Source organism: Diuraphis noxia, unplaced genomic scaffold (genome assembly GCF_037042655.1).
Source record: "Diuraphis noxia isolate RWA-SAM2 unplaced genomic scaffold, SU_Dnox_SAM2 contig0006, whole genome shotgun sequence".
Taxonomy (NCBI): Eukaryota; Metazoa; Arthropoda; class Insecta; order Hemiptera; family Aphididae; genus Diuraphis; species Diuraphis noxia.
The window spans coordinates 3829302-3842654 of NW_028301716.1; the positions used below are offsets into that span (position 1 = coordinate 3829302).

Below are 13353 nucleotides of genomic sequence, written 5' to 3' on the forward strand. Positions count from 1 at the left end.
GTCCACCCCACCACCTAATGTACAGCAGAGCGACATCCACTTACCCGCTTTTTTTTTATTGGTCCTGAAATTTACAAAGAATTTCCGCTTCGACAACTATGGGCCATTAGCGTTGGATTAATTTATATAATTAGAAAGGAATAGAAAAAAAAATTGTTAATTTTAATATACAAAATAAATATCTAAATTTTTGGACATTTTGTGTCTTATAATTATGTACATGTCAAAATTGTTGTTGGTAACTTATAATAACTTTAATATTTGTGATTGTTTGAAGAAATGTATTGTTTTTGTTTCGTTTTCAGGATTTGGACCTAGACTTTCTCCAATGTCGTGGCTTATGTTTAATTCTTCTCTGGTTTTTTGGTATTTTAATAAATAAGTTATCACTTATCCGGTCACTGATGGAATACCGTGTCTATGATTGTCGACATAGGCGGAAATCCATTGAATTTCAGGGGGGGGGGTAAATTAATTTAAAAAAAAAACAATATTCAAATAATATGATAGAAATCGAAAAACAAAAAACTCATTGTGTCGCATAAATTGTTGAATTGGATCATAATACATTTAAACAGCCTATAAGTACACATAAATACAACAAAAAAAGACTATTAAAAGAATAAAATGTATTCAAATTATGTTAACACAATTGATTTTTTTTTGCAAATTTATCAATGATGGAGTTTTGAAATATGTTTTTCAATATTAGGTATTGCAATTTTGTTAAAACGATCAGACATATAAATATAATACAGCTGCTACTGTACAATTAGTTAATATATTATATGAAATATTTTCACATGAAACACGACAACATTTTGGGGGGGGGGAGCTTAGTCCCCCAAGACCCCCCCCCCCATTTCCGCCTATGATTGTGGATTGCCTGATTATAATAATTGTATTTATTCATTATTGTTATTTCTATAATAAAATGTCAATAATTCATATACCTAAAACTATTATAAAGTTAAAAGTTTCATAATCCATTCTCAGAAGCGTTAGCCGCAGTGTCGTCGCCGATTACCGGCGACCGTACGAGACAGTTACTTTTTGGCGTAGTGGGGAATTTGAGACTGTCACAACGGCCGCGGCATGTAGGTGGCAGCACATTATGACAATGAAATATCAAATCTAACGACGTAAACATGCTGTCGAAAAACAAACGAAAAGCAATTAAAAAGTGGTTTTAGAGTAAAATTACCTATAATAAATTTTATAAAGAACAATATTTCAGAGGGAACCTCATCGGCGTTTTGTATTAATACAAATACAAAGCTCGATATTGAAGGCACAAAAACCTTTTTTTTTACATTATTTAAAAAAACTGTAACTTTTTTACTACCTAATATTTCGAAAAACACCGATGAAGTTCCCTCCTAAATATTGTTCTCTATACATTTCATAATAAGTATTTTTACTCTAAAAACAATTTTTAATGCCGTTTCGTTTGTTTTTCGTAGACGTGTTTTTACCGCTGAAAATGACCAGTGTGACATCCTCTTTATGAATAGGGTCAGGCTGTTGTTTAAAAGTGTTGCGCTGTTGTTGAACAGTGTTGGGCTGTTGAACGAATACAAATGTTGAAGGAGAATTGGTTGGCGTTGATGTAATTATAGCTTCTATTTCGGCATTATGAACTAACTGGGGAATTTTTGATTTTAATCTTATTTGTATGAGCGATGGAAGAGTGCGGACAGTCTCTTCTATACTTTGAAAGTATTTTGTTAGTTGGTTTCCGGATGCTCGAGGATTAGAAGAAGCTGACATTTTCATATTCATATACTCATGTAGTATTTCTGCTGCTGTTCCAGGATTTCTAGTTATACTGATTTTTTTTTTTCACTAATGCTTTTTTTACCAACTGAAAATGAAGATTTGTTGTTTTGATTATTCACAAATTCATTGTTAATTATTTCATTATCTTCAAGTTCATTTGATTTTTGATTATCCAGTTGTTCTTAATTTTCTTCTATTTCGAATAATCCACTAGTTCTAGAATTTGAATCTTTACTTGCAGTTGTTGGAGGTGATTGACTAAGTCCAGGAAAATTACTCATTTCTTCTTCACTTTCTGAAAATAGATATGACTTAACAAACTCCATCTGACTTTCAGGATGCCACGGTTTTATTTTTTTGCTGACTGTCCACTTTTTGTTTTCCTGGCGTTCATTGCTTTTCTATAGCTTTCTCTTAGTGATTTCCACTTGTTTTTGCATGATTCACCTAAAAAATTAACAATAATAATAATATGTATTTTGTGATAATTTATAATTGAAGAATTCCTAAAACTATCATAACACACATTTTTTAAGAACCATTACTAATATTATTTTCTAATAAAACACAATAGTTATTATTTTTATACTAATATTAGTTATGGTTTTTAGATTTTTGGCTACTGGAGATACATTTGGCACAATTGCATTCAGCTATAGAGTAGGAGAAAAATCTGTACGAAAAATCTATATATATAAAAATGGAGACAAAAAATTCGAAATTGCATCAGTTGAGAACGGCTGAGCCGATTTGGCTCAATTTTTTTTTAAATGATAAAGAATGTCGGGGAGCAGGTTTATAGCATAAATTATGGACCTAACTCTTGTGAGTTAGAGATTTAGAGACAAAAACTTAGTTACACCGGTGGCGCCCTCTAGCAGATAAAAATAAAAATAAAAATATAATATAAATAATAATACAAATATCGAAAATAGCAGGGCTTGAAATCGATTAATATCGATAAAAATCGAAAAAAAAATTTTTATGTTCTGGTTGATATACATTTTTTATTATAGACACTTACATAGAACTTTAGAGTAAAATAATAATAATAATAATAATAGTTGGCACATTATTCATTTTATTTTAAAACATTATCGTTAGTAGTATATATGTACCATTCCTGGCACATTCCTTAAATCCATCAGTAAAAGATCACAAAGAAAACAATGTGCAAAAAGATCAGACAATTGAAATGCAATATACAATCGCAAAATATTTTTCACAATACTACTTATTAATAATTAAAATTGAAATACAATAATAATTAAAATATTTTTCATAGAACTTATGATATAAATAATTGAAAATTGAATTGCAATATTCCCCAAAAAAAAATTTAGTAATATGTTAACAACATCAGAAATATCATAACTAATATTCCTTCAGTAAAATATCATAAATTAAATAATTGATATAAGTTCAGAATAACATTAGAAATGAAATAACGAAATGAAATCGAAAAATTTTGAAAAAAAATAAATTGAAATACAAATGCAAAATAAAACTATCATTCAATTACATAAAAATATCATAAATACCCATAACGCTCACCCGAATAAGGTGAGCGTCAAAAAATAGAAATGCAATAATTATTAAAATATTTTTCGCAAAACTTATAATATTAATAATTAAAAATTGAAATGCAATATATAATCGCAAAATATTTTATTATATTATATTTTCAATCAAATACCATTTCCCAAAACAAATCTTTTATCATCATAAGCACTTAAAGCTTTTTTATTTTGTTCTACAGTAAAAATACCATGTTTCTTTGTTCTAAATAAATTTTGTTTAACATATTTTGGGGTTTTATCAAATAAACAATTCTTAAAGTCATTAAAACATATTTTATTTTCCACTACATTTTGTTTAACACCTTTAGCTTTTTTATTTTCTTTTTCACTATCTAAAATTGTATGTGAATATAATTTAGATCTTAAACCTATAAATTCTGTAATAATTTTTCCATTCAACTCTTCTTTAAACTTACCTAAAACTTTTTTGTTAATTAAAGGTAGATCATACATATTATCTTTTGGATAATCAGATGTATCAAAATGATCTAAATTAATTTTCATATCCTGATAGAAATCATCTGTTTTTATTTCTATTATTAATGAGTCTGTATCAGTATATAACAATCTAACTCTATTTCCATATTTTTTCTTTAGTATATTATAATAAAAATCATACATTAATAATTTAGATAAATCTAAAACACACATTCCTATATAAATTGGTTGTTTGAAAGTTATTTGTGTTCTTTTCATATGGATTGCAGCTAAATTTTCTGTAAAAATTGTCCTTCTATCAAAATTTGGTCTCACAATTAATTTGTCTAGTTTTGACACATTAGAACATAATCTTATATCAACATGATTTCTAACATTCATCATGGTACGTCCATAAACACTATTGTTCATTAATTTGAAATATTCTTTTTCAAACTCATTCTTAGCTTTTGATCTAAGATTAGTATTGAAATCAATATAAACTTTTAACCATGGAGATTGACTAAATTCTAACACTCTATGAATTTTCTCTATATTTAAACCTAATTTAATATATAATTTTAACGTTTCATAATGTATTATATATTTTGTCTTATCATACAAAGTTGTTAATAATTTTGGGAGTTGTTCACCATCAAAATGTCTTTCTGGCGCTAAAGGGAAATCTGAATGTAGATCATGAAGTTCTTTAGGAAAAGCTAAATCAACTTCTAAAATATAACCTTTAGGTGACTATCAGAAATATTCATTACATCAAAATTATTCAGATTATCAATCAATTTGAAATCTCCAGTAGGTAAATATTTACTCATTGCCCATCCATAAAGATTATTTGCATCCAAGTATTGTAAGAATATTGATTCCTTAAGAGTATTAAATTTTTTTCCCATATATTTATTATTTGCTTTAGAATATCTTTGACTACATTGAGATAAGCCCCCTTTTATTCCGGATTCAAACATCAATATTTGATCGATATCTGTTAATAAATCTAGTTTTATTTTTGTCATTCTTAACATGTTATCCCACGCAAATCCTGGTGTTATAAATACCACAGGGGATCTAATTTATAATTTTTTAAAGAAATGTCTCTAAAATGTTCTATTATATCTGTTAATAGTAAAACATCGATCTTATTATATAATCTGGTGAATTCACGAAGATATTGTATATTAAATACTTTCCAAATTTTTTGTGAGTTTTCATATTCCTCTTTGGTTATATTTTTATCAGTGAGAGAACTATAAAAAATTTCTATAGGTGGTAAACATGTTTCATTAAATTTTTCTTCAGAATCCATATACTCATAAGGATAAGATAACTTCCTAAATATTAAATTTAAAAATTTTTTAGGAAAATATTTACTAAGTTCTTTAAATTGATATTTTTCAAGATTATTTGCTAGTTTATCTAAAGAACTTGGTAAAAATTTAAATGAATCAATAAATCTTAATTCTGTTATTAATATTGTTTCTTCACCTTTGATAACTTGTGTACGTTTTATAATTTTTGAAAACGAAATATATTTTTCCTCATTATTTGGAATTAATTTTATATCATTGTCATCATTCCCAAATTCTTTTATAAATAGATGAGCATCATAACCTGAAAGATTATGACATACAATTGGGATAAATTTAGTATTTTGATAAGTAAGATTACATATAGAATGAGCCGCCCCTCTATATTTTCCTGTCAAATGATCATGATCACAAACTTTTCTCATATTAATGTTTTTATTTTTTATTTCTTTTTTCCTTAGATCTTGATATTTTTTAATATTTTCATCATCATTATATTCTTTATAATATTCAATAGCATTGTGAAAGATTTTTAATTTTTTCTCTTATCTTGGAGGTAATTCACTTAATAATCTTTCACATATATGACATTTATTAGAATTATTAAAATTATTTTTTGGTTTGCAGTCATTAATTCCATAGGAACTATTTTATCATATATTTCTGAAATAGCTATTTCTTCATCATACATACATCTTAAAAATTCTTGAGCTACATTTGGACCAGAATATACTACAGGAGCTTTATAATCACCATTACTATATTTAATATAGTAACAAAAATTATTAGGTATATGTTTCTGATAAAATTTTGTAAAAGACTCTTTATCATTTGGTTGACAAGTGTATATTGGTACGAGTGTACATTCATAGTCAACAATAACCTCAGAAGAGATTCTAAAAGAATGATTATACTTCTCAAATTCTAAAGTTTTATTAAAAGGTTCTGGTAGATTCATTTTAGCAGCTTTATTATCACCACAATAATGTTTATGTTCATTTAACTTATTTTCTGTATCAAAACTATTTAAACACATTTTACATAACTTTCTTTTATGACCATCTTTTGTAATTTGACTCCCAACAAGTTTCCATAAATCCTTAATCCAACAATAATGACCTTTATTCTCATTATCCTCTCTTAAATACAACAAATCTATATGATTAGTTTTTTCAATTTTAGTTATTTCTAGTGGTAAAATTATATATTGTCCTTGTTCTTCTAGATAGTAAATATTAATAGACATATATTTTGTTCTTTTAACAAATTTTGGAACGTCTGTAGTTTTTACTGGAAAAGAAATACCTTTTAATTCTTCATTAAATTCATTTTCCCATTTTTTATATTTTGTAACTCTTTGTGCATTTTGTTCAGCAAGGTGTAAAGCAGAGAGTATTGACCAAAGAAAACATTTATCATCTTCATTTTGAACATTTATAACAGCGTGTTTATTTTGAATATCTTCAGGTAATGGAATATATGAAGAACCTTTAAAAGGAACATATTTATTTATATTTATTCCCAAACTTAAAATTTGATCAAGTCTCCATTGAGATTCTTTCATTACAAAATCTTCTATTTCATTTACAATTGTAATTTTTACATTTGTATAAAACTCATTTAAGTTAGAATTTTTTGTTAAAATTTAATTTTGTGTTTTAAAATTACATTCTTTATATATCATATCTTCTTCAGATTTACCTTTCTTATATATAGCTAACATCATAATATTTACTTTTAAATCTTTCTTTTTTAATTCACGTTTAATGCGTCCTATTGCTGGGTTATCTAAACGATTTAAAAACACTTGTGGATCTTTAGTACCTGTTAACGTCTATTTCTTAGTGGACTGTAGGTATTGGTAAATGTGATTAACAGATTTTATTTTATTGTATTATTTTTTTTATTCTGCTGCGACCGACACGGTGACAAGTATATGTACACTGATACATGGTTGAACACACACTAAACTCTAAAGGTATAATACAATTGGACGTCGATTCAGATAATCTTTAATACAGATAAACGCAATAATAATGATAATAATATAATACACGCTTCACCATGCCGACCTCCTTGAAAAATTAAAATATTCATACATAATAAGAACAAATACATATAAATAATTTTTCAACAAAAAGTTTACAATAAATTGATAAATAACATATAATACATAAATAATCTAAATATAAGTTAGAAAATTATTAAATATAAATAAATTACTAGAATTTGATATAATAGGTAATTAGATATCATAACATTATATTACAAAAAATATTTATTCATTTTTTTTTTTTATGGGCAAGAGGACAAAGCTTACGAACTGCTCTAGATACTTCTTTACCTTTTACTAATATAGTAGCTACCCGAATGACACCGTCGTCCCCAGCCTGGACACGAACAACTCGACCCATGGACAAAGACATCGGGAGGGTATCGTCTTCTTTCACCAACACTACAGTACCGACTTTTAACTTAGGACCCTTGTTTTCCAGCCACTTTCGCCTTGTTTGGAGCTGCGACAAATACTCTTTATTCCAGCGCTGCCATAGTGTTTGAGTTAACTGAGATACTCGCTGCCAACGTTTTAAGCGATTGTCCGGTACACCAGTTAAATCTGGTTCGGGTAGAGAACAGGTTGGCTCACCAATTAAAAAATGAGCAGGCGTTAATGGTGTAGTATCAGTAGGATCAGAGGAACAGGGAGTCAAAGGTCTAGAATTAAGGACAGCCTCTATTCTAATTAGGATAGTATTCAATTCGTCATAAGTTAGATTAGTCGTACCTAAAACTCGGTATAAATGATTTTTAATAGATTTAATAGAAGCTTCCCACAACCCGCCAAAATGAGGGGAGAGGGGGTATGAAATGCCACCTTATACCCTCCGTTGATAAAGCATCGTACATTTTGGTTAAATGCTCTTCAGAATGAAACATTTTTTTTAGTTCCAGTAACCTATTGTTAGCCCCCACAAAATTGGTAGCATTGTCGCTAAATATATCGGAACATACACCGCGGCGTCCGATAAACCGTTTTAAGGCATTTAAAAAGGCTTCAGTAGTCAAATCAGCAACTAACTCGATATGGACAGCCCGGGTACTAAAGCATACAAATACACATATATAACCTTTTAGCACAGCCGCATTTCTTCTTAAACTTGTTTTTATAGAAATAGGACCGGCGTAGTCGACCCCACACTTTCTAAATGGTCGATTTGGCTCCAATCGTTCGGTTGCTAAATCTGCCATTATAGGTTCAACTATTGTTGGTCGAAGTCTAAAACATTTTACACATTGGTGAAATACATGCCGAGCGATGTTTCGGCCTCCAATTATCCAGTACTTTAATCGACTGTTCGCCAACATCGCTTGTGGGCCCGCGTGTAAAAGTAATTCGTGTTCGTTGCGCAATATTAATTTTGCCATTGTACTATCCTTTGGTATTAAAATAGGGCGTCGCTGTGTTATGTCCAAATGCCTGGCATTTTTTATGCGACCGCCAACTCGTATAATTCCGTCTTCCAAAAATGGTTGTAAATTATGTAATTTACTTTTTACCGTTAAACTGCCATTTTTATTTAAATCCTTTATTTCACTAGACCAATAGGACGCTTGAGTTATTTTAATTATAATTATTTTAGCTTCTTTTAATTCGTCGAATAATATTGGACCAACCACCTTCATTTTTTTTATTCAAATTTTTATAAAACGCAAACAATAACAAAAAATACGTAATAATCTTTTCCACGATGGATACTTGCTTAATATTTGTTCGTTTATTACCGGTTGCGCTACAAATGCAGCAGTTTTCTGTGTACCCTTATCTTCCGGTATTTCGGTATATCTTAACTCGCAAACAGTCTTTGGCCAACTTTTATGATCGTTAGTTAACCAGCTTGGTCCGTGCCACCATATCGAACTATTTATGATTTCTTTTGCACTGCATCCTCGCGAAATAATATCCGCAGGATTGTCCTTTGTTCCAACATGGTGCCATTCATTTACTGAACTAAGATCGTGAATTTCACCCACTCTGTGCGCAACAAATGTCTGCCAACGCGTAGTGGGTGAAGTTATCCAAGCTATGACGATTGAAGAATCCGACCAAAAATAACGACTTTGTATTTTTATACCTAATTTCGGTATTACTTTGTTGTACAGCCTTACTAAAATTATGGCCGCGCATAGTTCCAATCACGGTAGCGATATAACTTTTAAAGGCGAAACTTTAGATTTTGCATACAATAAATGCGACGTGCAAACGCCACTATTATCTGTCGTGCGTATGTATATATATGTGCCATAGGCGGCTAGACTGGCGTCAGCGAAACCATGAACCTCTATATTACAATTATCTTCCGTACCTATAAAACGTTGTATATTCAATTCACGCAAGTTTGCTAACTCATGTAAATATTTTGTCCACTCGTCGTGCATTTTTGCTGGTACCGGTTTATCCCAATCAATTTTCAATCTCCACATCTCTTGCATTAAAATTTTTGCTTTTATTACTATCGGCCCCACCAAACCTAGTGGGTCGAATAATGAGGCTATTTGCGCCAATATGTTTCTTTTGGTTGTTGATTTATCTGTCTTTGTGTCCTGCACTTTATATTTAAATTTGTCCTTACTAGGATGCCACAGGACCCCGAGAATTTTCGCCATATTGTCCTCTAATTCTAATACCGACATAGCATCATTATTTTCTTGGTTTAAATTTTTCAATAACTCCGAATCGTTTGCAGTCCATTTTCGTAAGTTAAAACCACCTGATTGTAGCACTGTTCGCAAGTCATTACGCAATTGTACGGCCATCTCTTTCGTATTTGCTCCACCTAGATAATCGTCCATATAAAAATCATTTTTTTGTAGCAGTACACGCTTCTGAAAAATTACTATACTCATATTCTGCTAATTTATACAAGCACGCGGTAGCTAAGAACGATGCCGAGATAGTGCCATAAGTGACCGTATTTAACTGAAATATTTGCATAGGTTGTTCTTTATTTTCCCACCAAAATATTTTTTGATATTTGCGATGTTCCGGTGTAACCCAAATTTGACGGTACATTTTTGACATGTCCGCGGATATCGCATATTTGTGTGTACGAAACCTAGCCAAAATATTAACTAAATCGTCTTGTATTGTAGGCCCTTTTAATAGTACATTGTTTAAGCTAATGCCTGTATCAGTTTTACTAGATCCGTCGAATACTACGCGCAGGCGAGTGGTACTACTATTTTCGTTTATTACGGCGTGATGCGGTAGAAAATAGCCGGGTTCATTGACCGACCTTTCCCCCGCACTGCACAGCAGTTCCATATGACCGAGATATAGATATTCATCAATAAATTGCTGATAATCTTTACCTAATTTTGTATTTAGTGCTAATCGTTTTTCGGTCGACAGAAATCTCCGGAACGCGCTTTGATAAGAATTACCTAATTTATTACTAATTTCTTCGCGGAACGGCAATTGTACTACGAATCTGCCAGATTCGTCGCGTCGCACTGTTTTAATAAATTGATCGTAACAAGTTTTTTCTTCCAAAGTGTAATGAGTATTTTTATCTACGTTTTCTACTTTCCAAAACTTTGCAATTTTTTCTTCTAAATTATCATTTATTTGATACGTGCTTAAAGAAATATTTTGTGCCTCTTTTAAATTTGATTTATTATTGACCGGGCCTGCCACAATCCAACCAAACTTTGTTTCTTTCAATGTAGGTCCATTTTCATTTAATTTAATTTGACCCTTATCCAATAAATCAAAAAACAATTCTACACCCATCAACATATCTATACGTTGTGGTTTGTTGTAGGCTTTATCAGCTAGTATTATATTATTCGGTATCTTTATGGACTCAGTATTTATCGCTTTTATTGGAATATTGTTTGTTATACAAGGTATTATCAAACATGATATATTAGCTTTGAAATCTGTACTACAAGAACTCACCATTACCGTAATCTCGGATTTTACCTATGCAATGTGTGCCCGATTCCCGCTATATCATAATCAACTCTTTTGCATCGCAATTTTAACATTTGTGCCATATGCTCTGTGATAAAATTGTTCTGCGAGCCAGAGTCCAACAACACTCTGCACTTTACCGGCTTGCCATCAGTATTATATACATTAATTATTGCGGTTGATAGGAGCACCTGTCCATAGCTTATCGCCGATGCGTGTGCCGACACACTTACATTACTTGCTGTGGGACTTTCCTCATTATTTTCTTCATATTGCTCCGAAGTGACATTACTTTCCGTCTTATTTATTTTTAAATGTAATAATGTGTTATGCGCCTTATGACATTGAAAACATTTTTTTCCATCACATTTCTTTCCGATATGAGTCCGCATACATATCATGCATAACTTAAGCTCACTCACCCTTTTTATTCGATCGGGAATGGGTAAAGCTAGAAAAGACGGACATTTATATATTGAATGCGCTAATTGGCAATTAAAACATTTCATCCCACCATATGCCGGAAACGCTATCGATTTGTGGTTATTTTTGTTTTTCTTACCGTTAATCATATTATTTTTTATTTTTTCGTCATTACGAATATTTATATTCGAAGAGGTCTCCACTGCTTCCATTATTTTGAATCTCTTTTCTAAAAATTCAAGTAACACTTGTACTTTGGGTATTTCATTTTTAGGGGATACCGTGTCCCACGCTTTAAGTGTACTAGAATCCAATTTAGTTGCTATAAGGTGTAATAATATTGAGCCCCACTCCTTAGGTTTCTCACCTAATGTTTCTAACACGCTCATATGACCGTTCAACTGATCTATTAATTTTCTTAATTGCATAGCTTCTTCATTTATCGCCGGTATATCGAACAACTCTTTTGTGTGCGATTGTACTAATACTTTTTTATTATTATATCGAGCTTCCACGCTATTCCATGCTATGTTATAATTTGCAGCCGTTGTTTCTATATACATTATAACCTGTGCTGCCTCACATTTTAGACACGAGCGCAAATGAAAAAATCGCTGTATATCGTCTATACGTGAGTTATTATGTACCATTGCTATATAAATATCGTGGAAAGCTGACCATTCCTCATATGCACCCGAACATTTTGGTATATCTATCGGTGATAATTTCATTTCCGCGGTTGCACCGGTGCAACAAGAATTAGCGCTACAATTAATTGCGTGTGCTGTATTATGGCCTATAGAAGCTGATTTTTGATCACCATTATCCTTTTTTGTGCTTACACGCTGCATTATATTCTCGCCTAGAGCCATAGCACTAAAATATAACTCCTCGAATTCTATGCGGTAATCCTCCGTTTCGTCCTCAAACGACTCTATTTCCGATTGCACCTGATCAAATTCCAACCATAATTCATCGACCTTTTTACTTCTACATTTAACTTCTAATGGGTCCACTCCTTCTTTATTTAGATATATATTTAACCTAGTTAATTGTCCCTTTAATTTCCCTTTGCGGGCTTTTAGTGACATTAAATCTGACATATTATTGCAGAGTTACGCTTTTTTGAGTGTGTATACTTGTCAGTGTGTGTGTGACAGCTTGATGCCTAAAGTGGACGGGATCGCCGATCAAGATAGACAGCTGTGTTTTTGTGAGTAAATATGTGTTTGTGTGGTATCGTACCTATGCGAAAGCTAATTATTTTATTATCTATAGGTACCGAGCTATATTATCTACGACCATTTCCCCTTTGACTTAAATACCTGGGAGAAAAACCCGCTAATAGGATTTATTTATAGGAACGAAATAAGTAACTTAGAACTGATACTACTTACCACCTTGAAACTCACGCCCTCGCCGTCTTCTTGTTTGATTTTTTTTCTTTTTTCTTTTTCGCCCCACTTGAATATATAATATTTGCTGCACATACACGACCAATTATCACTCGCATTTAACTTTTTTACGGAATGCTATAACTATTAATTAATAATCAAAAAAATTACTATTTTACTTTAAATTGTGAGTTATACTAATTGCATCCGGTTTCGATGGACCAATGTTAACGTCTATTTCTTAGTGGACTGTAGGTATTGGTAAATGTGATTAACAGATTTTATTTTATTGTATTATTTATTTTATTCTGCTGCGACCGACACAGTGACAAGTATATGTACACTGATACACGGTTGAACACACAATAAACGCTAAAGGTATAAAAAAATTGGACGTCGATTCAGATAATCTTTAATACAGATAAACGCAATAATAATGATAATAATATAATACACGCGTCACC

The 13353-nt window shown here is 30.9% G+C and overlaps 3 protein-coding genes across 3 annotated transcripts; all 3 read right to left on the bottom strand.

Annotated features, from left to right (window-relative positions):
- Positions 1 to 1961: 1961 nt before the first annotated feature.
- LOC149054669 (uncharacterized) lies at positions 1962 to 9284 on the bottom strand. Its single transcript, XM_089230171.1, has 8 exons — positions 9248 to 9284; positions 8882 to 9180; positions 7981 to 8776; positions 7419 to 7883; positions 6834 to 6922; positions 4430 to 4529; positions 3776 to 3907; positions 1962 to 2074 (listed from the first exon to the last, which is right to left on the bottom strand). Exons 1-8 carry the CDS (start codon positions 9282 to 9284, stop codon positions 1962 to 1964), a joined length of 2031 nt encoding a protein of 676 aa, XP_089086297.1.
- A 672-nt stretch (positions 9285 to 9956) lies between these two features.
- LOC149054670 (uncharacterized) lies at positions 9957 to 11060 on the bottom strand. Its single transcript, XM_089230172.1, has one exon. It carries the CDS (start codon positions 11058 to 11060, stop codon positions 9957 to 9959), a length of 1104 nt encoding a protein of 367 aa, XP_089086298.1.
- Positions 11061 to 11077: 17 nt separating this feature from the next.
- LOC149054671 (uncharacterized) lies at positions 11078 to 12598 on the bottom strand. Its single transcript, XM_089230173.1, has 2 exons — positions 11671 to 12598; positions 11078 to 11523 (listed from the first exon to the last, which is right to left on the bottom strand). The coding sequence occupies exons 1-2, from the start codon at positions 12596 to 12598 to the stop codon at positions 11078 to 11080; spliced, it is 1374 nt and encodes a 457-aa protein (XP_089086299.1).
- Positions 12599 to 13353: the final 755 nt, after the last annotated feature.

Bases quoted from the DNA above. Each gene is read 5' to 3' on its own strand.
- LOC149054669 (XM_089230171.1), bottom strand. From the start codon at position 9,284: ATGCGCGGCCATAATTTTAGTAAGGCTGTACAACAAA. The intron at 7,884-7,980 runs GTATAAGGTGGC...ACCGAGTTTTAG, and splicing joins CGATGCTTTATCAACGGAGG to GTACGACTAATCTAACTTAT. The intron at 6,923-7,418 runs GTAAGCTTTGTC...AGACGTTAACAG, and splicing joins AGAAGTATCTAGAGCAGTTC to GTACTAAAGATCCACAAGTG.
- LOC149054670 (XM_089230172.1), bottom strand. From the start codon at position 11,060: ATGGTGAGTTCTTGTAGTACAGATTTCAAAGCTAATATATCATGTTTG.
- LOC149054671 (XM_089230173.1), bottom strand. From the start codon at position 12,598: ATGTCAGATTTAATGTCACTAAAAGCCCGCAAAGGGAAATTAAAGGGA. The intron at 11,524-11,670 runs GTAATGACGAAA...CGTCTTTTCTAG, and splicing joins CTCTTCGAATATAAATATTC to CTTTACCCATTCCCGATCGA.